The sequence below is a fragment of the Myotis nattereri genome (assembly GCF_964212035.1).
Source record: "Myotis nattereri genome assembly, chromosome: 6".
Classification (NCBI taxonomy): domain Eukaryota; kingdom Metazoa; phylum Chordata; class Mammalia; order Chiroptera; family Vespertilionidae; genus Myotis; species Myotis nattereri.
In genome coordinates, this window is record NC_138081.1 from 79,825,476 (window position 1) to 79,852,460 (window position 26,985).

Genomic DNA, 26,985 nt, shown 5'->3' on the forward strand with positions numbered 1-26,985 from the left:
GGGAAGTAGTAAGTGGAAAGAGAAACAGAGTTTTTTTATGATTATGACTCCCAACTTGGAATGAAGTTTAAACAGGATGTTACACGAAGACCAGGAAGGAAAGTTTCTGCTCCAGTTTGACAGTATTCTCCATAGCATTACATAGTTGCAGGGAAAGACAAAGTTTAAGGAGGAGGAGTTGGCTTTAGGAGTTGAGATAATTGTGTTTGATCATAGTATATATACTCTTAACTAATAGTTCCCAATTCACATTTTATTCTTCGTGAGCTGGAGCCAGTTGTTGAGCTCTCATTCCAGTGTCCACAGGGACTGTTTCCTGGCAGTTTAAAGACTAAAGACTGTGTGTGTCTAACCACTATATTGTACACTGGAAACTAATACAAAATAATATTGAGTGTAAACTGTAATTTAGAAATAAAAGAAAAAGACTGTATGTAGATATATTATCTCATCATTAGGATAGGTGTTTGATTTCATATCTCATAAAATGAAGACTAGAGACTCACCTTAAAAGTGTTGTAATATTTTATTTATAACATATTTAAATACTAGTCAGTACTTACTCCAGTGGAATGCTAATAGGTGGAAGCTACTTCTAATAGGACTTTATTAAAATACTAGAGGCCCGGTGCACGGAAATTTGTGCACTGGGGAGGGGGGGCGGTCCTTCAGCCCGGCCTGTGCCATCTCACAGTCCGGGAGTCCTCAGGGGATGTCCTACTGGGAGTGGGCCTAAGCTGCAGTCTGGCCTCCCTCTGCGGGAGGTGACTGGGCTGGCCTATCAGGGGATGGCACTGCCCTCATCACCCTGCTGCTGCCGCCCGGCTTCCTTCTGTGGGAGGCGACCGGACAGGCTGATCAGGGGACAGTGCCGGCCACCCCTATCGCCCCTCTGCCACCACTGGTTGCCCCCCCAATCGCTGTTCCCTCCCTCTGCCCGCTGGCACGCACCTTGGCCGGCCTGGTGCCACCTGCTCACCGGCCCCGCGCGCCGCCCCCCCCCCCCCCCCCAACTGGTCGTTCTGCCATTTGGTCGATTTGCATATTACACTTTTATTATATAGGCTATTTACATTTAAATAAGTATGTGAACTGTAAATAGTTCCATTTTGGACTCTGGGAAATTTCTTACGGGTTGATTAACCACTTTTTTCCTCTCCTGCAGAACTGGCTAGATCCTGCAAAACAAATAAAGAGACAACTGAGAAGTGAGTATTCAAATAATCATACTTTGAAGTTAATCTTTATATCTATCTTTAAAAAAGTTTATGGACTATAATAATAAGATAGTCATGGAATGATCAGCTCTATTTTGCATTTGTGTCTTATGGGAAGTGAAGGCTACTAGTGATATTTTTCTGGGATAATGACTACTTTATACAGGGCTTAGGGACTCGTGTATTGTCAAGAGGTTCTAGACTCACAGTCCTCAGTGTTTTCTCACAGTATCTACCACTTTGAAGTATATCTGACCTTTTTCTCTGTAGAAAAGAATGAGAAGCTGCTTTTCTGTGACTTTTATTATCTATGTAAATTTTATCCCAGGTAAATTTATTACTTTATCCACTTCATCTTGAAAGTATATAATTAGTTTAATAAATAAGCATATCTCTGACCCAGGGGCTTCTAGATACACTGTTTGTAGATGTGCTGGAGTGAGGACTATGGGGAGAAAATGTGTAGAAGGATCTTTTCAGTCCTCTAAGGTCATTGCCTTCTCTACTCCTTTGTCCCACGTGCCGCTTAATGTGCTCTTTGAGTCTGGTTTTGTCATTAGTCCTGCTTGGCCCTTTCTTCCGTTTCCCCATTTGTTCTCATTGTGGACTCCCAAAGTGACATTCAGTGTCCCATCCTAACTGGCTTCAGTTTCCTCTGTGGGTTCTGCCTCTGCAGGTTGACTGGCCTGTGGCTGGCTTTGCCATATCTGTGCCAAGAAACATTCTTACCCACAGAGAAACCTCTCACAGGAAATCAGTACTTAATGTACTGCAGGGTTGGTGAGTGACTGAAGCAGAAAAGTTAGGGTGCCACAACAGCTGAAACTTTCAGGCAGGAGAATAGATTTCTTAGAGCCTCTGGGACTGTGGGCCAGAGTGAAACTGAGTGCCAGTGCAGAATGGGTTTGCGCCCTGGGTTCCATTCCCTGCCTTTACTGTTCCTGACATCAGAACACTGGAGCCAGCCTTCTGTTCCTGCCCGCCTACCTTCTGTCCCACTTTAGGTTCTCCACATTTTTCTTCACTTCTTTCCTTTCTCTCTCAAATTATTAATCTCTTTGGTAGTTTTTCTATCATTTCTACTCTCTTTTTCTAACCCCCTTTTCTGTTCTCAGTATATCTATCTGTCTAACCATCTATCTATCTATCTATCTATCTGTCTATCTATCTATATCTTATTTTTTCTACTTCCTCTCCTTATAGACTCATCTTTCTTTTCTGTTATTTATATCTTTAATTACAATGACCCTTCTGATTTGCCCAGGACTGAGAAACTTAGGGGTTCTCAGGATGTGGGACTTGAACGATAATACCTGGACAGCCCTGGGCAAACTGGGATGATTTGACTACTACCCCTGGCTTTCCATTCCAACATTTCCCCCTTCATCCCTTCATCTCTCCTCCCTCCCGCCTCTCCCCTCTCCCTGCATTTATTATTTTGGTGTTTAATCTGTGTATGTTTGCTTCATGATGGAGAGGGAGAGGGGGTTAAAGAAAAGGAGTAAAATGAGACACAGATACATTATGCTGACGTTATAGAAGAAATTGCACAAGAAAACATTGGAGCTTTCCCTGTCCTGTCTACAGTTACTACTTGCTCTAAAAGGTGCACGAATTCAGAAAGGCACAGATGCTTGCTACTTTCACTTTCTCTGAAGTCAGACCTGCCAAGTGACCCACACAGGAGAGAGCAGGATAACCTCTGAAACATGATTGATGTTCCATTGAGTTGTTTCCTATGGTTTTGTTTGGTTATCTTTATGTGCCACTCATTTTAGAGTCATGGAGATTTTCTAACTTTTGAAAGGCAAGACTATTGCTAATTATAAGTCACTAGAGGCCCAGTGCACGAAATATGTGCACTCGGCCTGGCCTGCACGCTCTCGTAATCCGGGACCCCTCGGAAGATGTTGACCTGCCAGCTTAGGCCTGATCCCTGGGCCTAAGCTTGCAGTCAGACATCCCTCTTGCAGTCCGGAACCCCTCATTCCTTACTGCCCGTCTGTAGTGGAGAAGGGAGAGGCTCCTGCCACTGCTGCTGTACTTGCCAACCCTGAGCCCAGCTTCTGGCTGAACGGTGCTCCCACAGGGGGAGCGTACTAACCACTAGGGGACAGCTCCTGCGTTGAGTATCTTCCCCCTGGTGGTCAGTGCTTGTTATAGTGACCGGTTGTTCCGCTGTTCGGTTGATTTGCATATTAGGGTTTTATTATAGAGGATGGCCTTATGTTTGATTATTTGTGAAATTTTTAAAAAGTTATTTCAGGACTTTTGCCCTTGCGGTTTGGCAAGAGGAATAATAGTAACAAATAGGCTTTGACTCTTTCAGACTATTGTTGCTAGTTCCCTAACTGGAACCCTGTACTGTCCCAATCATGAAAGCAGGCTGTGGAACTGAAGTTTCGCTGTTGGATTTTACTTCTGGCTTTCTGCTGGTATTAAAATGGACAACAGAACTGCTTGTTCTATCTTAGCCCAGCCTCTGCTAGGATTTATTTTTATTCAGTTAATTGGCAGTTAGCAAAGGTAGAAATTAATCTTTTTAGTTACTTTTGACAACTGAAAACCTAGTGGTTCCTGTGTAAAATGTATTTTAAAATCTTTATGTTTCAAATGTATACAAATAAAACTATGTAGATAATAAGATTAAGGCTTAACTATGAACAATTAATATATGAACAATTCATAACTAGATTGACTTTATATGTAGCTAGGTAAAAATTAGGATAATAATAATATGTAATGAAATGAAACATGTAGCATTATTGGTGCATTTTATCAATGTTAGAATTGGAAATATATCTTAAAATATGTGTTCCATTAGAAATGTATCCCTGTAGTCATGTCTAGGCAAGCATGTGCTAGTTTTAATACCTAGAAAACAAATAAGTAGGATCCATTAAGAACTGATGATTCTATGATGACTGTTAATTATGAGTTAGCAGCTGAAGAAGTGCATGTGCGTCCTAGCCAGCATGGTGCTCCAGGCCAAGAAACATGTGTCTCTCCATAGCCAGGAAAGTTCCTTTGTAATATTTGTAATGTGTAAAGCAAAACTGAACTTTTATTCTTAAATTCAACAGAATTGATTTTATTAGTAGAATATTACTGTTTTGAACCAAAATCCAGCAAAAGTTCTGATGTGTTCACAGTAGCTATTCGTTAGTTTAGTTAGTATGCTGATTATTGGCAAAAAAAGGCAAAATGACACATTGGACAAAAGAATGGGAGTCAAAAGAAATTTTTCTTCAAGTCTGTAAATTAAAGCAATTGTGAGGCCTTCAAATTTGTATGAAATGAAATATTGCACACTTTTTTATTTTAATTTGGAAATACTACGAACTTTGAGCACAACTCTAAATTCAGGCCATTGAAATTATTTGGATCCCTTTGGGAAAATAATACCTTCTCTCATCCCAGAGTTGTGTGTGTTTTTTGTTTGTTTTTAAAAGCCACCTGAAGCATGCTATATTGAATGGTTAAATGTTAATGTATAAATAGATGTTTAACTTTTAATGTCATTTATGACATGGTTGATATAGTTATTCTTTTTGACACAATACAGCAAAGTATATGTTACATATAGTGTACTTAGAAAACCTGGGAAATAATTTTATTGTTTTAAAGTATTGTGACATTTACCACTATCTCCTTTCTTTGGGATTTCTTTTAACACTTTCTTCAAATAACCCATAAATAATTACCTACATAGTTGTAGTGATCACTAGATCATTATCCTTCTTCCCCCAACAGTGTAGAAATCTTAAAATGCTTTTTTCTTTAGAGGGTGGAGAATATTTGGTATCTAGAAATTCTGTGGTTAAAACAAATCTTATCTCAGAACTATTCCATGGAAGTTATATTAAAATTTTTACATAATACATCACCATACAAAACATTTGTTGAAGTACCAGTAAACATTTATTTAAAAAGTGATCCTATTATTCTTAAATGTTGGGTTATTTATGTAATTGATTTTAACTTTATTTCTTATGTTGTCTTATAAGTGATGTTTTCTTTAAATTAAAAAATGAAGTTCTCTAAACTGATTTATGTAGGAACTAGTGTACAGTGTTTGACGTAGAACTTTAAGTTTTATGAAAATAGCCAGGCCAGTATGGCTCAGTGGTTGAACATCTACCTATGAACCAGGAGGTCACAGTTTGATTCCTGGTCAGTGCACTTACCCGGATTGCAGGTCCAATCCCCAGTGGGGGGCACGCAAGAGGCAGCTGATCCAAGATTCTCACCATTGATATTTCTCTCTCTCCCTCTCCCTTCCTCTCTGAAATAAATAAAAATATTAAAATAAATAAATAAATAGTCATTCTGTTGGTTGGATGAATAACCATGATTTAATAATTACAGATCTTCCCTGGCTGTTCACTTTTAATGTGAAGTTTTATCCTCCTGATCCTTCTCAGTTGACTGAAGATATCACCAGGTATTTCATATTTACATAAAAAAATGAACCTTTCCTTATTTATTTCTGTGCCCTGAGGTAATGGTTATAATTTCATTATTCGAATGAAAACATTTTTTCTTAGGTTGAGTTTTAGAAGTACCTTTGGAAGTGGATGTTCCAAAATAGTTTGAAAGGTTGCCAGTTTGAAAAATTTTATTTACTTTTCTTTAATTTATCTTTATATTTGAGTAATGAAATATTTTAAAAAATATTGCTGGCAACTTTATTTCCTATGTTATACTTTAAAAATCATTGATATTTAATATTTCACATTTCAATAAGATAGTTCTTATTATACAACCCAATTGTTCCTGTGAACTAATCTCATATTACAAAGGTGATATAAGGGTAGAAAATGAAATTATTTTTAAAAGTCAGTTGAACTGTAGTTTTTTGTTGCCCCAAACAAATAATAAGGTACGCTTTCTTATGTAAGAGCCAATAGTATTTCATTTCATCTCCTCTGAGATTGTCTGGAATATACAAATATATGCTTAAATTACAAATACAAGATTCAGTTTAGGAGCAAGACAGCATTTCCTGTTTCTGAGAGTGGCTGAGTATTTGAATGGTAACCAAGGAACATTCTTGTGTCTGCCTGTACCTTCATGTCTTAGCCCTATTCAACTGGGTACCAGTGGTAAGACTTCTTAGCTTTAGTAAGAGTAAGTCGATTAGGTGATTTGTATATATTTTAAAAGGTTATTTACATGGCCAAGGAGCACTGTTCTATACAGCAGGTCCTCGGGTTACGTCGGAGATCCGTTCCTATGGCACCACATAAGGCGATTTTCGCCGTATGTCGGAACCCACCTACCTGAACACCTGTCACTCACATGGAGCACATACACAGCAGTAATGAAGTGAAACAGTAAAAAAAATTTAAAAGAAAGATAACAATTCCTGACCTTTACTTGTGGTAAATAAATAATAAAAACATAAAGCACATATGTACATACGTCAAAATGACGGAATTTTTTTTTTTTTTATAAATAAATGGGAGATGGCGACATAACCACGGAATGATATATGTCGAGTCTGACGTAACCTGAGGACTGCCTGTATATATGTGTGTGTGTGTGTGTGTGTGTGTGTGTGTGTGTGTGTGTACTTTTAGAAAACTACAGGGTCTTATTGGAAGACTCTGCTTTTGATTCTTGTGGGCCAGTGTTGTCAAATATCAAGTTGTGTAGGAATGCTTAAGAGAGTGTGTGATATCCATGTAAAATAAGAATTATGGAGATATCTTTCCAAGATTAGATTAAATAACAAGATTTTTTTCCCTTTAGTACTTATTGCTGAATAAGGATGTACTGGTACTAATTAAGTTGTGATTGAATTAGCTTCAGCTAGTAAATAATAAATAGTAGCTTTTGTAACTGCACAGTGAGCTGTGTAGAGTTGACAGGTTTGCAGGTATAAGCTACAGAGCCTCACTGCAGGAGTGCCTTTAAACAGTGCAAGTAACTGGGCTTTGTGACCCAACACCTCGGTACATGCACTGCTCCTTGCAGTATTTTGTTTGAGGATGATAATTCTTGGGTGATTGCATCTTATATCATCAGTACTTTCTTTTTCCTTTCAAATTGGGCTTTAACAGTCTCTCTGTGTATAGGGGGAGGAATGATATAGTTTAGTGGGCTAACTAACAGCCGTGGCAGTGCAGCCTGAGACCAGCCACCTTGCCTGTTACGTGTAAGCTGGTGGCCTGCTTCTCATGTTTGAAATCTTCACCACAACTTGAGTGAACATTTAGAAGGTGGGTAAGCTTTGGAGGATGGCAAAAACAGTGTTCAGAATAATGTTTAAAGAATGCTCTTTCCTGCAGTGTAAATTTCCCAAGTTGGGAAATTCAGGGAGCTGTTGCAGTTTTTATTGGAAGCTTTTTGTACTTCAAACTTAAGCTTTGAAAACACCAATGAGAAAAGTAGAGATAGTGGAAAAAGTAGAGCTAATACTATAAAAGGGAGCAACAAGATTTTAGTAATAGATGGAATCTTTGTGGATAGGCCTTAAAACTGTCATAAAATGTGGAGAAGTAGCACTGTTCTTGATTAGCCTTAGAGAATTGGAGGATAACCTGGATCATTGCGGGAGGGGAGTGAGGGATATCTGTAATAGTGTCAACAATAAAAATGAATTTAAAAATGAAAATAAAAATAAGTACAGTGATACTCATGCTGTTCTGGGAGTCAAGGAAACATAATCCTCCTTACAAAGAGAGCTTCTGCAATGCATAGAAACACTCAGGCTGCAGTGATAGTGAGACAACTTTCATTCTCAGAAAATTATTGAGCACCCACCATGTGGCAAATACTTTGCCAGCTGTGGGACTGTGATGACGATAGAGTCTCTGGCCTGCCTGACAGATGTGTCCAGTAATCCTGGCTGAATTGAACTGTTTGATGGCTGATAGCATGTGCTGGGTCGTGCTCTGTGACTGAACAGCAGCGAGGCCTGGCTGAGAGGCAGTGCAGTGCTCCTGTTTGAATGTGTTGGGGGAGGATGAGAGGAGGTCGGGGCAGGGGCACTGAAAGCCATGCTAGGCAGAAGTGTCCACATGAAGGTTGCTACCTGCCAGTAGGAATGGCGGTCACTAACAAACCTTCAGAAATGAGAGCCATTTAGTTTGGAGTGGTTGTTAGTACCCTTAGCAATTGATTACATTTGAGCAATCAGGCTTTAAAATGGCACCAAAAGGAGTTTGATAGGGTGCCCCCCAAAAGTCCTCACAGAATATAAATAGTGGTAGAGCTGCATAAAACCCACAGGTCTATTTTTCCATGTTATTTAGTAAAAAAACAGAATCTTTTATAACTGTGTGGTAAGCTACTTGGTACATGGAATAATCCTATCTAATAAAAGAGAAACATGGTAATTGGCGTACGACCACTACCCTTCCCATTGGCTAATCAGGGAGATATGCAAATTAACTGCCAGCCAAGATGGCGGACGGCAGCCAGGCAGCTTGAAACTAACATGAGGCTTGCTTGCTTCAGTGACGGAGGAAACCAACGTTCCCTGCCTGCCTTGCCGGCCTTCGAGCCTGCAGTTTAAAAAACATTGTAACAAATATAGAAGCTAAACAAAACCCCAGAAACCTGCATTCAGCGAGCTGGGATCTCAGAGCTGGAATTGATACAGAGTTTCGATTATAGAACCTAAACAAACCAGATGTGTGCTTTCAGCAGTGGATGCCTAAGAGCTGGAGCCTCAGAGCTAAAGCTGGCCCAGAATAAAAAAAGAAAAAAGAAAAAAAGGAGCAGTTGGGAGCTTCAGTCCCAGCCTGAAAACAGCCCTCAGCCCCTCACCCAGACTAGCCAGGCACCCAAGTGAGGACCCCCACCCTGAAGGGTGTGTGACCAGCTGCAAGCAGCCATCATCCCCTCACCCAGGCTGGCCAGGCACCCCGGTGGGGACCCCCACCCTGATCCGGATCACCCTTCAGAGCAAACCAGCCGGCCCCCACCTGTGCACCAGGCCTCTATCCTATATAGTAAAAGGGTAATATGCCTCCCAGCACCGGGACCAGCAGAGCCGCGAGGCCTCCCGGCACCGGGATCAGCGTGACGGGGGCAGCGCCCAAACCCCTGATCGCCCTGCAGCTCTGTGTGAGATAGGGGGCGGGGCCACAACCTCCCTATTGGTCCTGCTCTGTTCCTGATAGGGGGGAGCTCCCCAACCCCCTGATCGCCCTGCAGCTCTGTGTGTGACAGGGTGTGGCGCCCCAACACCCCCACCCCACGGGCCCTGCTCTGTGTGTGACAGGGTAGAGCCATAACCTCACCATCGGCCCTGCCCTGAGTGTGAGAGTGGCGGTGCCTCAACCCCCTGATTGGCCCTGCTCTGTGGGTTATAGAGGGTGGCGCCCCAACCCCCCCCCCCCCATGGGCCCTGCTCTGTGTGTGATGGGCTAGAGCCATAACCTCCCCATCGGCCCTGCCCTGAGTGTGACAGTGGCGGCGCCCCAACCCTCTGATCAGCCCTGCTCTGTAGGTAATAGAGGGCGGCGCCCCAACCCCCTGATCCGCCCTACTCTGTGTGTGACAGGGGGCGGTGCCCCAACTCCCCTATCGGCCCTACTTTGTGCGTGACAGGGGGGAGCTCCCCAACCCCCTGATTGGCCCTGCTCTGTGCGTGACAGGGGGTGGCGCCGCAACCTCCCCATTGACCCTGCCTTGAGTGTGACGGGGCGGTGCCCCAACCCCCCAATCAGCCCTATCCTGAGCGTGACTGAGGGTGGCATTGCAACCTCCCGATCCGCCCTGCTCTGTGCATGACAGGGGGCGGTGCCCCAACTCCCCAATCAGCCCTGCTCTGAGCCTGACCAGGGGCTGCACCTAGGGATTAGGCCTGCCCTCTGCCACCTGGGAGCAGGCCTAAGCCAGCAGGTCGTTATCTCCCGAGGGGGTCCCAGACTGCCAGAGGGCACAGGCCAGGCTCAGGGACCCCCCTCCCCCCCGAGTGCACAAATTTTTGTGCACCGGGCCTCTAGTAATTATTATAACTAATAATAGGATTATTGTGATTATGGCTAACAAATATTGATTCCCAGGATACCATGCAATGTGTTTATGTAATTTTTCACCCTCACTTTCAGAGGGAGGCAGACTTTTTCCCATTTTACAGGTGGTGAATTAACCTTAGGTGAGTAAATTACCTTGCTCAAAGAGTTAGCTTTGCTTCACTATGAAGCCCATCCTTTTTCTACTGCAGACTGAACTAGCTACCTCGTTAGATTGGGGTAAGTGGGCAAGTTAGTGCTTCAAAGTAGACACTAACTTATAATTGTTGTTAAAAGTGTCTCAGAAAAATAAGAAACTAGTATGAAAAGGGTAGAGAGGAAAAAGGGTAGGATAACTTTAACTTTTCTGCTAATGCTTAAGAGCTACCACTATTTTTTTGGGGGGGGAAGGCGGGGGACAAAATTATTATTATTTTTCCTGTTTTTTCTTTTTATTGTTTAAAGTATTACAAACAGTAATACAGATGTCTCTTTTTTTAACCCATTGCCCTCCCCCTGGCCTCTCCTACCCCCCGCTACTGCTATTTTTAAATTTTTATTAATTTTTACAACTTTTGAGGTCATGCTAATTTTGATTAGTTTTAAATCCAAGGGGACAGTGATTGGAATTTTTACCTCTGGTCATAAAACTCTTTGTTGTAATAATCATAGTCATAATACACTACTACTGGAATAGAAGTTCAGAGTTTGCATTCTATTGCTTAGCTCTCTAAACTCAGTTTCTGTATTATAAGCCACAAGGTTGGGAGTCCAAGGAGCAAGGTGGGCTTTGTATTAGAGAAGTTTTTTTTTTTTTTTTTACTAGGGATATGAAGAGTGCCTATATTATATATTTATTTTCAAACAGATTATTAGAACTCAAGGATTATGAGTGCTGCATTCTTAACTACTTGTTCTCTTCAATCCTTTTCTCCCCTTGCTCCTCAGATACTTCCTGTGCCTTCAGCTCCGACAGGACATTGCCTCTGGCCGCCTGCCCTGTTCTTTTGTGACTCATGCCCTCCTGGGATCTTACACACTACAGGCTGAACTTGGAGACTATGACCCAGAAGAACATGCCAGTCATGACCTCAGTGACTTCCAGTTTGCCCCCTCCCAGACAAAGGAGCTGGAAGATAAGGTGGTAGAGCTGCATAAAACCCACAGGTCTGTTGACTTTCTGGCTGGAGAGAGAATGGCCATGATAGATTTAAATAGCTTCCTTTATAAAACTTGCTAGACATTAGAGCACAGTTGGTGGGATATCTAGTGTTTCCTTTTGGAACTTCACTTAGTACTAATCAAGACACTCTGCAGTCCTTGAGATAATCTTTCAGGGTCTTTATGACTATAATATGAGGAACTATGCTCAGGAGGCTAAATGTTTTCATATATTGGAAAAGTTCCCTTTTCTTATGACATCTTTCTATCCCATTTCTTTCCCTTTATATACACCCGTAATACTTGAAACAAGTATACCCACATACTTGTTTGGCATTTACTGTATGTTCCTTCTGCCCTTTGTTTTTATTACAATCTTTAATAAGAAAGCAAGGGAGACAGTTAGTCATCTGGATTTGAATTAGAAACGTGGGTGGGATGTAGGAGAAATGACTGAAATATGCAAGTGGTTTCTCTATCCACAAAAGATGACTGTTGGTTTAGATAAGGATTACTTAATCACTTACATACCATGTTACAGGTTAAGAACTTTTATATCTGTGTGATAACAAAATGCTTCTTTTAGCATAAGTTTTAAAAACTCAAGCTACAAAATCATAGTTTGTCCCACATTGCAAAATTGAAATTTTTAAAAATTTTGAAGATAATGATTTGAAAGAAACTTTTAGAGATTAGAAGCTTTTAGACAAACCACATTTATTGACTTTTTATTATTATTATTATTTTTTTAAAGCAGTCGTCTCTGACCATATGGTATGAAACTAGAAATCAATCATAGGAAAAAAACCCTGAAAAGCACACAAAGACATGGAGGCTAAATAACAGGTTACTAAACAGTGAATGGGTTAACAATGAGATCAATGAAGAAATCATAGATATCTTGAAACAAATGAAAATGAGATCACAACAACCCATAAATCTATGGGATACAGCAAACGCAGTGCTGAGAAGGAAATTCATAGCATTGCAGGCCTATCTCAAGAAACAAGAAAAACTCCAACAATCTAACTTTATACTTAAAGGAACTTGAAAAAGCACAATAACAAAAACTCAGTGAGTAGAAGGAAGGAAATAATAAAAAATCAGAGCAGAAATAAATGAAATAGAATCTAAAAAATAATATAAAAGATCAATGAAACCTAGATCAGGTTCTTTGAAAAGATAAGCAAGGCTAACAAATCTTTAACCAGACTCATCAAGAAAAAATGAGGACCCAATCAGAAATGAAAGAGGAGAAGTAACAGTTGACACCAAAGAAGTACAAAGGATTATAAGAAAATATTACGAACAAATATATGCCAACAAATTGGACAATTTGGATGAAATGGGTAAATTTCTAGAAACATACAATCTTCCAAAACTAAATCAGGAAGAATCAGAGAGTCTGAATAGACGGATTACAGCTAGTGAACTTGAAGCAATAATTAAAAAACCCCTCCAGAAAACAGAAGTCCTGGACCGGATGGCTTTACAGGTGAATTTTACCAAACATTCAAAGAAGAACTAACACCTGTTCTTCTCAAAGTATTCGAAAAAATTCAAGAGGAGGGAAGACTCCCAAGCTCATTTTATAATTAGCTTTATCCTAATTCTTAAGCCATATAAAGACTCAACAAAGAAAGAAAATTATAGCCCAATAATATAGCCTGATGAACATAGATACAAAAGTCCTCAACAAAATATTAGCAAACTGAATTCAGCAATATATTAAAAAGATCATACACCACGATCAAGTGGGATTTATTCTGAGGGTGCAAGGTTGGTATACTATCCACAAATCAATTAACATGATATACCACATAAGCAAAATGAAGGGTGAAAACCATATTATCATGTCAACAGATGCAGAGAAAGCATTAGATAAACCCAGCATCCATTTATGATAAAAACCCGGCAAAGTGGGACTAGAGGGCACATACCTCAATGTAATAAAAGCCATATACAACAAACCAACCCATAGCCAACATCAAAATAACTAGGTAGAAGAGTTGCCTTTAAGATTGGGAACAAGGCAGGATGTCTGCTTTCACCAGTCTTATTCAACATAGTACTGGCAGTCCTAGCCACAGCAATCAGACAAGAAGAAATAAAAGGCATCCAAATTGGAATGGAAGATATAAAACTGTCATTATTTGCAGATGACATGAAACTATATACTATAGAGAACCCTATAGGTTCCACCAAAAAACTACCTGAACTGATAAATGAATTAAGTAACGTAGCAGAATACAAAATAAATATTCAGAAGTTCGTTTCATTTTTATAAACAATAATGAACTATCTGGGAAACTTAAGAAAACAATCCCATTCGCAGTTGCTTCAAAAAATTTAAAATACCTAGAAGTAAATTTAACCAAGGTTGTAAAAGCCTTATACTCGGAAAATTATAAGACACTAAAGAAAGAAATTGAAGAGGATACAAATAAGTGGAAGCATATACCATGTTCATGAATAGGAAGATAATATAGAATTGTACACCTGAAACCTATGTAATTTTATTAACCAACTAGAGGCCCAGTGCACAAAATTTGTGCACAAGTAGGGTCCCTAGGCCTGGCTGGTGATCAGGGCTAATTGGGGGCCTTCCTTCCCCCAGCTGCTGGCTGCTGGCAGGGGCCTTCCTTCCCTGGGGACTCCCATTGGGTTGAAACAGGAGGGCTCGTTCCGTGCCGCCCCCTGGTGGTCAGCACATGTCATAGTGAGCAGTCAAACTCCTGGTTGGTCAAACTCCTGAGGGGACAGTTTGCATATTAGCCTTTTATTATATAAGGATGTCACCCCAATAAACTCAATAAATACATAAAAACTAAATGCAATATTTGGCTTTAAATATTTTTATTTAATATCAAAATGCTTTTAATTTTTTTATTTTTATACATGTAAATAAACACGTATTGTAATTTGAATTTGAAATATCAGGTGCTAAAATGCCATGGGCAATATGAAGTCTAATGGGACATGTTCCTGCTTTCTAGGAGCTTAAAATTTGTTTAGTTGGGAATGTAGATTGGAAGGGAAAAATTTCAATGTGGATAGAATGTGATATATACCATCTGCTGTAGGTGTAAAACCAAATACAAATATTTCTGATCTTTGTTATGATCAAGTCTAGTGAAATAAAATTAAGGAGTAAGAATTTGATTGTTTCAGAAAAATGAAATCACTTTTTTCTTTCATTTTATTTTATTTTTTGTTAATTATGTTGTATCCATTATTGCTGGGGTGTTTTTCCCCAGTAGGAAAAATTGAAAGCAACTTTCTAAGATAAAAAGGGTAAGGGTAGAAGTGCATATCCTTGTAATAAACAGGTTTATATTAGAGGATCCTAAGATAAAAATGCTAGAGATTGAGAGTTCAGCTGTTTTACCTGTTTTCTACTTTTCTGCAGATTTATCTGTGTTACTCCTTGCACCCCAATTCTCCAAGCTCATCCACCTCTTCCCCTATTTTGGCCACATTTTCTTTGCATTCACCAATAAGATAATATTGTTTCTTTTGATTCTTAGGGGCTTATCTCCAGCACAAGCTGATTCCCAGTTCTTAGAAAATGCAAAGAGGCTTTCCATGTATGGTGTTGACCTACATCATGCCAAGGTACTGTAATGTCATGGGGAGGTGGCCTCTTTCCAGGCTGTTGACTGAAGTTTTGAGAGGGCTCTAGTGTCAGATAGCCTGGTTCACCTTTTGCAAAAGGCTACTCACCCTCACCCCAGGGCCTCTATAATATTTCTTTGGAGACTAATTGTAGTGTTTATGGTTGTGGGAGGGTCCATTTATTCTCCCCCCTACTTCTTTCTTCTTTTTACAATATTTTTTATACCCTTTCATATTTACTTATCCCAAGACTCATCAGCCTTCCTGATCCATCATCTTGGTTTACTCTGCATCCCAGCTTTTGTCTTATCAGAAGTAACAAAAGTGCCCTCTATCCCAGCTCCCTCTCCTGCCTTCTGTCTTGGGATCAGAGAGCAGATCTTAGCTACCATGAAAGGGAAAAAGCATGATGGGTATTAACCACTGTCTAAAAACTCCCTGGTTATGAAGGAGCCCTTGAATTGGGCTTCTCCCTCTTGTAAGATAAAGTATGCTGGCCCAGGCTCCAAGTGACATAGCACCTTCAGTCTAATTTGAGAGGTGGGAGGAAGAGTAGGTGATAGGAGAAGGTGGGATTGGGTTGTGTTGTGAGGATGCCAGTAATAAATGTCACCTATTTCATGATCCTTGTTTGGATGATCATTTAATGGGGAGAGCCTAGGAGAACAAGAGGTAAGGTGGAAGGTGGATTTGGAAATATATTCAGAGTCAACTCAACATGCTGAAGGAAGCTGTGGTAGCCTGCTTTTAAAAAGACCCTGCCAATCCCTAAATGTAGCATAGGAAGCCCAGATGAAAGGATTTGTGAGATCTCCAGGAAAGCCCCCCACCCGCAGATATCTTCCCTCCCTAGTCCTCAGATTAATACTCCTTGCTTTTGTGTTAATAGTCCTTCATATTTGAAAATTTCTTTTTTCCTCAGTGACTTCTTTATTCTTTAAATATTTTTCCTTATTATAAAAGTAATACATGTTCATCATAGAAAATAAGAGGCGAACAGAAGGGGAAAAAAATCACTGAAATCTCTTTATGCGAAACAATCACTGTTAACATTTTGATACATTTTCTTGTTTTAAAAAAACCTTTGTTGCCCTGGCGGGTAGCTCAGTTGTTTAGAGCATCGTCCGGATAGGTTGCAGATTTGATCCCTAGTCAGGGCACATACAAGCATCAGCTGATGAATGCGCAAATAAATGGAACAACAAATCTTCCCCTGTCTCTCTAAAATCAATAAATAAACATTTAAAAAAACCTTAGCTCAATTGAACTCACGGATTTAAAAATGAGATTATGCAAAGTAACATTCATTCATTCTGTTAATCATGTGATGGACTCAGATAATATTTGATAAACAAGATGTTTGTAGTCATTTAAAAGGATATATAGCAATTTAAAAGAACCTTCATGTAGTTTTTGTGCCTTTAACTTTTTCATTGTCTTGAGATTGCATTTAAAACATCTTTTAATTAATATTTTATTATCAGAAGAGCTTTTACTGGCTCTCTCATGTTAGGACAAGTTGGAGGGTGTTGAATAAAAGGTATCTTGACAAAGGTACAGGGAAACCACAGGAGTAGCGATACTTCTGAAGTAGTAGAGCACCAGCCCTCTCTGGATCTGAAGAGTGATTGTCAGGACTCAGGAGAGATTTGTGTGGAAAGGCCATCTAGAGAGGAGCTGTCATTGCCAAGGACACAGCCAGCCAGATGGCAGCCATACAGGGAGGGAATCTTCAAAACCCTGACCGCCCCCTCCCTTCCTCCTCTCTCTGATCTTCTTGACGAACTTTCCATAGACTGAACCATTCAGAAGTCAGTGGGCATGGGATCCTGTTGATACCCACGTGGGGCAGCTTCCGGGGGCAGTGAGCACAGCAGAGGAGATGGTCCCTTTTTCTTTATTTCTCTGACTTTGAGGTTGAATGTCAGAAGTCAAATACAATGTTTTTCCCTTTCTTATCTTTTATTTGTAATTTCTCATCGTACAAATACTGATAATTCTAAAACAATGTGTGGAACAACCGAAAATCAATTCATTTACTTGGGTCCAGATTTTGTTTATTATTAAGTCAGATAAAATAGCTTCAGTGTCCTGCCTAAAGATTGCTTCAGACGAGAGATGGCTTTGTTCAATGTTTCAAATGAGGGCTGCCTCCTTACTTGTGGTGAGAACATGCTGTCTTGGGCAATCTTCCAGCCTGCTTCCTGCGGTCATGGCCAGTGACGTTTTTGGCAAACGCACCATTTGTGACTGGTGCCAAGTTGCTTGGACACCTGTGCCTGACTCACCCGCTTTTTACTCTGTTCCTAGAGAGAATTTTGGCTGCCAGGACACTGGTGAATAAAGAACCTTATAGATTAGATATTTAAACCTCCTCAGGTGATCTAATGTAGCTATTTGTGTATATGAATTATTCACATATCAGCAACTAAAGCAATTGGCATCAGTTACCTAGTACTGTCCTTTTATTTTTTTTAAAAAACTAATATAAATTGTGTTACATTGTTCTCAATCACAGGACAGTCAAAATGTTGTATTGAATTGAGACCTAGACTAAATGTAGTGTTTGTTTCAGCATGCTTTTTGAGAATTTAGAAAATGTGAATATCTTTAAGTAATATTCTTCAGTGTTAAATATTTGAATGAGATTTAGTTTTTCCCTTAAAGATAAACAATAATTTGTACATTTTGAGTATTGTGCATATTAGATTTTCAACACTACTAGAAACATTAGGAGCCAATTTTTTACTTTTGTCTGTAAACTTATTTGATAGTTTAAAATCTTTAAGGCTTGTGATTATTCTAGATTGTCATCTATTCTAAATTAAAACACTGGGGAAAGAAAACAATATTAATAATTGAAGAATAGCCTGCAGTCCTTTAAAATATGCCAGCCAAAGGAATATGCTATGACAAGAACTGGATGTCAGCATTCGGAGTTACTGACTAACTACTTGAAAGAATTCAAACATTTTTACACTATCAGTCTAGAAGAGAAATTTCCTGGGAGGGATTGTTGTTTTACAGAATATAGGTGTAACTTTAATAGCTATTAGCTAGAATAATCCATCTGAGATAAGTTTTACTAAAGTAAAAGGCCCAATGTACTTTAAGCCAACATACTATCTATCCCAGCCGTGGGCAAACTACGGCCCGCGGGTCGGATCCAGCCCGTTTGAAATGAATAAAACTAAAAAAAAAAAAAAGACCATACCCTTTTATGGAATGATGTTTACTTTGAATTTATATTAGTTCACACAATCACTCCATCCATGCTTTTGTTCCGGCCCTCCGTTCCAGTTTAAGAACCCATTGTGGCCCTCGGGTCAAAAAGTTTGCCCACCCCTGGTCCCCAAGGGGGGGCGTTGCCTCTTGGCAAACACTTTTTAGCTCTCCTATCTTCAGGATACCTAAATCGTGTTGTTTCCTTCCTTCCTCGTGAGCTCATAGGCCTGAGCTCAGGAACATGAATAATGCCTTTTGAAGAATATTGTGTCCTGTAGTTACGTTGTGTACTTCTTTGTCAAATCAAACCTAATCCCTGAAGATGATTAGATTTAAGATGTGTTGTGTACCCTACCGTTTCTATTAACCTGTGTGCTGTCACTGAAATTTAAATACCAACTTGTTAAATTGGTATTCCTAGTCATGGTTTGAGGAGCTAATGAGCTTCCTGATCTGTATAATTTTCACAACTCTAACCGTGGTCAAATGCTTATGCTTGGCAGGACTCAGAAGGCGTGGACATCAAGCTGGGTGTGTGTGCTAATGGGCTTCTCATTTACAAGGACAGACTGAGAATCAATCGTTTTGCTTGGCCGAAAATCTTGAAAATTTCCTATAAGCGCAGTAACTTCTACATTAAAGTTAGGCCTGCAGAGGTAAGCATGTCATGTAGTCCTTGGCATATCTGATTAGGCTTTGTCCATGTTCTCCATGGCCGTGAGTTAACTGAATTTTTTTCCACTGAATTTAAGAAAACGAACTATTCTTTATTTCTCTGTGGTGAAAAAAAGGTCAGGTTCTTGGTGATAAACCTGCATATATATTCCTGTTGCTAAAACACAAGCAACAGCCACAGATTCACAGAACAGGGAAGATAGTAAGTGCCTGCCACATTGTGGGGGCTCATTTTTTGTTGTTGAATCAGCTAAGTGGAGATGAATAGGAAGGTGGTAAAATTAGTTTTAGTGGACATTGACATTGTTTATGTCATTAGTTATGTACCTGCTTTTCATAGAAACTAGTATTGCAGTCTATGAAATACTTACTTTGTATAAATTAGATGTACTCATAGTTTTTCAAGAAGAATCACTTTTTAGAGAAAATGTGAATTCATGTTTTTTAGTAGCGTCTAATGAACTCTTAAATAAATATGCCAATTTGTTTATTCTAGCTGGAACAGTTTGAGAGTACCATTGGATTCAAACTGCCGAACCATCGGGCTGCGAAAAGGCTATGGAAAGTGTGTGTGGAACATCACACTTTTTACAGGTAATTGAAAGAAAACAGCTTAAAATTAATTGAAATAGCTCATGGTACCTTTTACTTACTAGGAGGTGGTAGTGGAGAGTGTGGCAGATGCTGCAACACCCTCCATTATGGCTCTTTGCTCTTATCAGTGTCAAATCTCCTTTGTCTGCAAAGTCCACTCCTGTGTCTATTTCTGTTGCCTTGGCCATGCCTTGTCGTCACTCAGAACTGTCTGCCTTCATTTTTGCTGGCATACCATAGACTCCAATTTAAAAACAGACCAATTTGCTCCTGCAGACTTTTGGGATAATGATTAATTAAAAGCATTTTTATATCTTTAAGTCTTATATAACTTTGCTCACAAACATGTATCTAACACAGAAAGGGAAAATCATAATTTGTCTGCGGAATGCTTTGAATCTGATCAGTGGATTTTGTTCTGTTTTAGTTTATCACAAAAGATTGAAATAATTTCTTTAGGAAATTAAAAAATGGCTTTCAGATTGAAGCCATAAACAGATCTTTGTGTTGATTGACAGCCACTCAGCTAGACTAATATTAGTTTAACTAGAACATAATAAAGCTGCTGTCCTTGCTTGAGCATTTAATATAGCCCATCACCATTCTTAGTGCTGCACAGGGATTCATTTTATGAATCCTTATAACATAGCTTATGGGGCAGTTGCAGTTATCTTCATGTTACATAGGGAGAAACTGAGGAACAGCGAAGTTCAGAAATATGCTCTTAGTCATATACATAGTAACGGTGTGATGGAATGCAGGCCCAGGTAGTGTGACTCCAGGCACCCACCAGTATACCCACGGTGCTAGACTTCCCAACTGAATTTGCAGCTGATGTGCTTCCTGCTATTTTCTCAGTGCTTTTTGTTGGTGGTGGTGGTGGTGGTGATGGTGGTGTGTAAACAAGAGTAACATGAGGTTCTCTAGCTTCACATTAAACTGCCATTTAACTTTGGCATTGCAAATCCAGATTAATCCCAAGCAAGTTAACGTCATCAGTCACTTTATAGAGAGTTTTATGGGAACCCATGGCACTCGTTAAATGTATGATTGATTTAGCAATTGGTATGTGGATTTTTCTTAAAATGTTCATTTTCCATAGATAAACGTTAATATTAATTTGTAATGACAGGAATTTTATAAAATTAAAATGTTAATACACTACTTAAGCAGTAAAATATGTAAAAGTTGGATTCCTTTGTAATACATTATTACTTAGATAATCTTGCTCCAGACTTTTAATACTCTGATGATTAGCCCCTTATCATAGCTTTTAAATTTCCAAAAGTGAAATGATAGATGCCTTGTAGTGGTTTTGATGTTATTCTTATCAAGATAGGGTCTGATATGGAAAATAAAAGTAACATAAAAAGAAAATAAACTGATCTTAAAGTGATAGTCTTGAAATATTTTGTCAATTTATGTACATTTTCTTAGAAAATTTATATTACCATTGACTTAAATCACCAAAAAAATTCTTTTAAAGAGAGCTAATAAATGTCTGTGGTGAAGTCAGCCCCTTTTTTGTTTTGATGTTTGTTTTTATTTAATTGAAGCTTAATTACTTAAGGGTTTTTTTTTATCATCAGAAAATTAATCTGCAAGCTAATGCTTTGAGTAGGTGGTCAACCAGTGTCAGGCAAGAAAGTATCTTATCTCAAATTAAAACAAAATAAAAATTCTCTAGTTAATGACTTAACTTCTTTTGCACTGTGACATATATCCTTTCAAAGTCTATTGGCAGAAAATGGAAGATTTAAAGAAACACTTCTATAACATACATGAATAGATTAAAATCAAGAGAGCCCAGAGGATATTAGTTCTTTCATCAGTTTAATTCCAACACTTTTTGGGGAGAGCGGGAGGAATGTTTAGGACTACTGAGAATCCTTAGTTAATGGAGGATAGTCTCTTGTATTATTACATGTAGCTTTACCTTTCCTTGAAATTTTTTTCATTGCTTCCTTAGCAGAATAAGTTTTCTAAAAAACTGGGCAGAAGGTCTAGAATACTTGAAATGCTAAGTAATTCTTAAAGATTCACTCTTGGAGAATGATAGGAAAAATTTTGTTAGTATTCTCCATATTGTGGAATTGTCAACTAAAGCCTTCTTATATTTAATAAATTCCACAAGAGCTCTGAGATTATTTTTTTAAGATATTTTGCCAACTCTTGATCAGACAATGAAAGGGAGGAAATTTCAGTTGTATGCCAGACAAGATTGGCTCGTTTACTAAGGACATGTTTTTGTGTACATGGGAGTATTTGACATTAAGTTTAACTTTATCCATTATGAACCCAGGTTTAGCAGTAGAACTGTGCTAGCAAGAAAGGAAGTTAGTCATCTCTGCATATCCACTGCATGCTGCCTTCTTCATGGGAACAAGATTCCTTGTTAGATGTTCTTTCCCAGGAAAAATAAACATAAATATTAAGAATTACTAAGAGTAAGGGATTGCTACTTGGCACTTACAGCTAGGAGCGAGAATTCAGACATATGTGTTTATCTAAATGATTTAAGCTAATACAAATAAATAACCTTTGATAAACACTGAGAACAGCTGTATTTTTGCTCATGTCGAGGAAAACATTCATAAATACATGAATATGGTTTTATTCATTTTATCACTATCATCAAGCTCTTATATAGGAAGGTATATAAATAATGTTCTTTTTCATTAGTTTAGTCATCCATTTTTTAATATTGAGTAATCATGCTTAATAAAATGAGATATTAAAAGAGTTTTAAAGTTAATAAAGAATTCATAAATTCTAATTTTGTTCCTTTTTCTCCCCACTACAGGCTTGTGTCTCCAGAGCAGCCACCAAAGGCCAAGTTCCTGACCTTGGGGTCCAAATTCCGCTATAGTGGCCGCACCCAAGCCCAGACCCGCCAGGCAAGCACCCTCATTGACAGGCCTGCGCCACACTTTGAGCGCACATCTAGTAAGCGGGCCTCCAGGATTCTAGATGGAGGTAAAGATGTTCATGACAGTTTTGAATTCCATTAATCTTTCTAATCCAGTGGGATCAGAGAATGTTGACTAGTTGATAAGGCCCCCAGAAATACCCTAGAGCAGTGGTTCTCAACTTTGGCTGCACATTAGAATTACCTGGGAATCTTTTAAAATCCTGATTTCTGGGCCTCATCCTCCGAGGCCCAGCTACCCTCATCTGAGGATGAGGCCCAGAAATCAGGATTTTAAAAAGATTCCCAGGTGATTCTAATGTGTAGCCAAGGTTGAGAACCACTGCCCTAGAGGAATAGCCATTTTATTCTGAGTAAATAAAGTTTCATTTCTTATACTCACAAGAAAATTTTGTAGAATTTGAAGTTCTCATTCTGAATCTAAATGCTTTTTTTTGCATTATCAGCGGACACAAATGTACGCTAAGAGTTCTCACTGATGAGATGGTGGACAAACATATTTTTACTGGTCTGACTTAATTGTGATGTATTTTATGTGGATTATTTTTTGGCAAAAATGTAATTCCAAAGGTTTTTGGTGTGGTAACATCTGAACTTCTATTCAAAGGAACTTAAAAAATTCAAATTTTTATGATTTTAAAAACTCTGACTGAAGCTTACCAAACTTTCCAGCATATGAGAAACCATTCACAACTTCAAAGGATCAGTTTAAATGCAGTGTTTTAACAAAAAGAAAGGAAATATAATATATTTGTTTGTTCTTTCACCCAAGGGGAGTGTATAAATTTGTATGTTTTTCCTATTGGAATTCTAATTAGCTACATATTTGTAGTTTTGTATAAATTATACATGGAAATAAATTGATGTTGCTTCCTTTCATACATGTATGTATCTTATTACCCTAATTTTGAATTAATAGCAGGTTTTCTAGAAAAAAGCTAAGGTTAATTTTACATTAGAATACTTTATGAAGGACTTACATTTTTTTCTACCTAAATGAAAACTATTCGTATGGATGACTTTCTACCAGAAGAAGTAGCTTTTCAACATTTTTGTTGATTAATCTCAAAACATATACAAAAATAGTAATATAAAATTTAAAAATTATCTTTTATTACTGTTATTAGCAAAAATCTTTTTATTGCTTGTTATTACTGATAACTTTCTGAAATATGAACTTGAACAACTATATTATAAATAATTATCTGAAACAGACAATATGCTAATAGATAAAAATATTCCCTCAGTGAAGGATAAACACACCTGGGTCTTGATCTGTTTTTCCTGGAATAAACTTGGAAAACAGAACCAGGCATACACATGGAGATACTTCCTAGGATTTGTTGTTGGGCATCTTTGTATACATAATTATTAAATATTGATTCAGAAGAATCTTTAGTATATTTTTATGAGACCACCCAAAAATTGCAAGGTAACCATAAACTTGGTTCAAATCAATGTCCACATTTCCAAATGTAGGGATTTAAACAGTGAATTACTAGTGTACAATAGCTATCCGTGTAACTTTTAGCTAATAGGCAACTGAACATTTTTCCAGTAAATCTGAAAAATGTTCCCATTCATGTAAATATTTCACAAACTTTGCCCCTTGCTACACAGAATTTATGCAAGTGCTGAATAAATGCAGGCAGTATTGTTTAATGCCCTGAGAGAAATCATTCCTCTTTCTGGAATGCTGTCTGTTTCAGCGTTTGTTTTAAACTATGAGGCTTTATAACTCTTATATTACAAATTTTACAGTTTATAAAGAAGAGTAAACTACTGTGATTTCTATGAGGTATATCAGCCGTGCTTAAGGAAATGTACCATCTTCTATGGGCAACTAGTGCAGAGGGTTGTAATAGGTTTGTATCTGAAAACAATGATTTTTATAAGTAAAAGCCACAACCATGGCACAGTAATCCATTATTTTTCCTTTTGTGTTCTGGGCACTGTAATTCATCAGATGGGCAAGTTATCAAAGAATTATTGTGTTATTGTGAAAAATAGAAGGCTTTTCATGCCAGTGCAGGACCAGACAGCCAGTGAACTATTTGGTTAGGGCTTATAGTCTCCCTCTTTTTTCCTCCTCAAAGCAAAGCTAGGCTGTAACCTGGTACTGAGCTTTATTTTTTCCCACCACTCTCCATTAACATACCATTTTTGTTGTTGTTGACATGTGTTGTGTTTTCATTTCCCTGTTTAGTTTTTAAGTAAGGTTAGACTAGTGTAGATATATGTATCAATAGTTCTTACTTTAAGGCTTGACAGTCTTCTAGTGATTACATAGAACATAAAATTTAATGTGATATCTAAAATCAAATATAAAAATAAAAGTCAATCCAGAGTAGCTGTTTTAGAACAGTGAGAATCCAAGATTGGAAAATCAACCCAAAAAGTAGGCAAAGCAGTCATTTAAAAGAGTTTATGACCGAGATGTATTTGAGAGCAGGGGAAGCAATGATTTCATGAAAATGGAAAATATAATAATCACGGACACTAGTTACTTGGGTCATCTGGGAACAGAGGCCTATATGAGGAAGAAGAACCATCTCAGTTGAGAGTAGGAGGCAGCCTTGAGTAAAGCAGGAGATAAAGCATCGCAGGTAGCAGGAGCAGTGGGTCTGAAGGTTGTAAGATTAGGGAGAGCTTATTACATTCCAGAACAGAAAGAAGTCAAGTGTAGTCAGAGCTTAGTAAGTGATGGGGAGAGGTAGGCTGGGACAGGTCACACATGGCCTTGCACGCCATGGTAATGAATGTGGTTTTTATTCTAGGTGTTGCAGGAAATTGCTGAAAGTTTTTTTTGTTTTGTTTTGTTTTTGGTGTGTGTGTAGTGTGTATAAGTACAGATGTGTACACACTTGTGCAAGCATATAAGTACACTGTTAATTTTTTTTAAACCAATAACTTTGCAATGTCTAAAATCACTAGAGGATGAGAGCAGAAGCAGGAAAACTGGTTGGGAATAGTCCAGATGAGACTAATGGTGGTCTTGCCTTGGGTGATAGTAGTCCAGTCAGCCATTTGGCACCCTAAGCTCAGTGGCTGGGGCCTACAAGCTTCTCAGGGATCTACAAGTGTTTAAGACCTAAAAAAAATTGTTTTAAATCCCCCCCAAAATAAAAATTCCCCTGCAATCTGAAATTAATAAATGTTTAAAAGTATGCAGCGTCACATTTTGTCAACGTCATTGTGTAAATTTAAATTTCATTAAAATTTTGATATTATATCAAATTATTTCTAGGTCAAATTTTTCCCAGTTTTGCAATAATTTCTGAGTATGTGTAGGGGTGCTTAGAAATCATAATCATAAGTTAAAATAATTACTCATAGCTGTGTACTTTCCAAGTGAAACCTATGAAAATCTTCTCAAAAGTTTATCAAAAAACACCTGGAAAATAATTATTCTTAATGTAAGATGTGAGTTCATTTTATAACATTCTGTGGGCTTTTGAAAGCATGAGTCCTTAGGGATCTGGGTGGTCAAATAGAGATGGAAGAACTGGCCACATTTAGAATAGATCCAGCACTTGCTTGGACTTGCAGATGTTAAGGGGTGAAGGAAGAGACTTTGAGGTTTCTGGCTTGAGTTAACTAGGTGCAAACAAGTGTGAGGGTGGCCAAAACGGCAAGACTGGGGAAGAAGGAAGTTTTAGGGCTTGTGGGGATGTAGATCAAAGGTTTCTTGTAAAACATGGGTTAGAAGTGCTTGATGCCTTCCAAGTTCAATGTGGTGGATCACATACAGTCCCTGCCCTCCAAAAGCTTGCAGCCTAAAGGCCTTTGTGGTTACTGGGCTTCTCTGGGGGCATGGATCTGAGCCAGTCAAGCACTTTTTATACAAGTAAAATGACCTCCCTGGTTGTTCCCGTTGTTGAGGGAGAAACTACAGATAGACAGAGGCTTTGCCAACTGCTACTCACTTTGCCTTGTTGAGATCTGAGGCCACCTTGGGTTGATTTGCCATATGACACAGATTGCAGCACAATCTGTTTCTTCCCATCTGTAGGAGAGATGAAGGGAGTACATGAGGGCCAGGCTTGCTGAGTGGGAGGGTGTCTGTGTATTAGATTTACTGTTAGGTCAAGTTGTGGCATTCAGGGGGGACGTTAGAGAAATAAAAACTATTAAACAGAAATTCATTCCCTAAAATCTACCTTTACTATCTTGTCACAATTTTAAATGGCATTTAAATTAAAGTTCTTTTATGGGCGAATTCTTTAAACTTACTGAAGCAAATAATTTTGATAAATAGATAATTATTTGTTTCAGAAATAATCCCAGATAAGATCAAAGAAATCCTAGAGAATTAAAATAATGCTTACATTGTGATTCTGACACTGCTTTCACTCTCATTTCAGCTGGTCTTAGAGCTCCTTCTGCTGGCTGATTGCATGATAAGAGTATACCCTTAAAAAACCTGTTTTAGGAGCCTGTGTAGTTTAATGGATTAAAATTCAGAATACTTTTAGTGTTCAGTGGTTTGGTTCAGTGGATAGAGAGTCAGCCTGCAGACTAAAGGGTTCCAGGTTCAATCTGGTCAAGGGGCATGTACCTCGGTTGCACGCTCCCAACCCCCTTTCACTCTCTCTAAAAA

The 26,985-nt window shown here is 38.6% G+C and overlaps 1 protein-coding gene across 3 annotated transcripts in view; it reads left to right on the forward strand.

The window, feature by feature from the left end:
- The window catches only part of EPB41L2 (erythrocyte membrane protein band 4.1 like 2), a 188,022-nt gene that overhangs the window by 121,630 nt on the left and 39,407 nt on the right, over positions 1-26,985 (forward strand). For all 3 annotated transcript variants that reach the window (XM_081094579.1, XM_081094580.1, XM_081094581.1), the window contains exons 5-11: positions 1,166-1,208; positions 5,586-5,661; positions 11,135-11,353; positions 14,875-14,962; positions 18,691-18,843; positions 19,359-19,456; positions 22,260-22,432. In XM_081094579.1, coding sequence (XP_080950705.1) covers positions 1,166-1,208; positions 5,586-5,661; positions 11,135-11,353; positions 14,875-14,962; positions 18,691-18,843; positions 19,359-19,456; positions 22,260-22,432 — 850 coding nt within the window. The remainder of the gene's footprint in view (positions 1-1,165; positions 1,209-5,585; positions 5,662-11,134; positions 11,354-14,874; positions 14,963-18,690; positions 18,844-19,358; positions 19,457-22,259; positions 22,433-26,985) is intronic.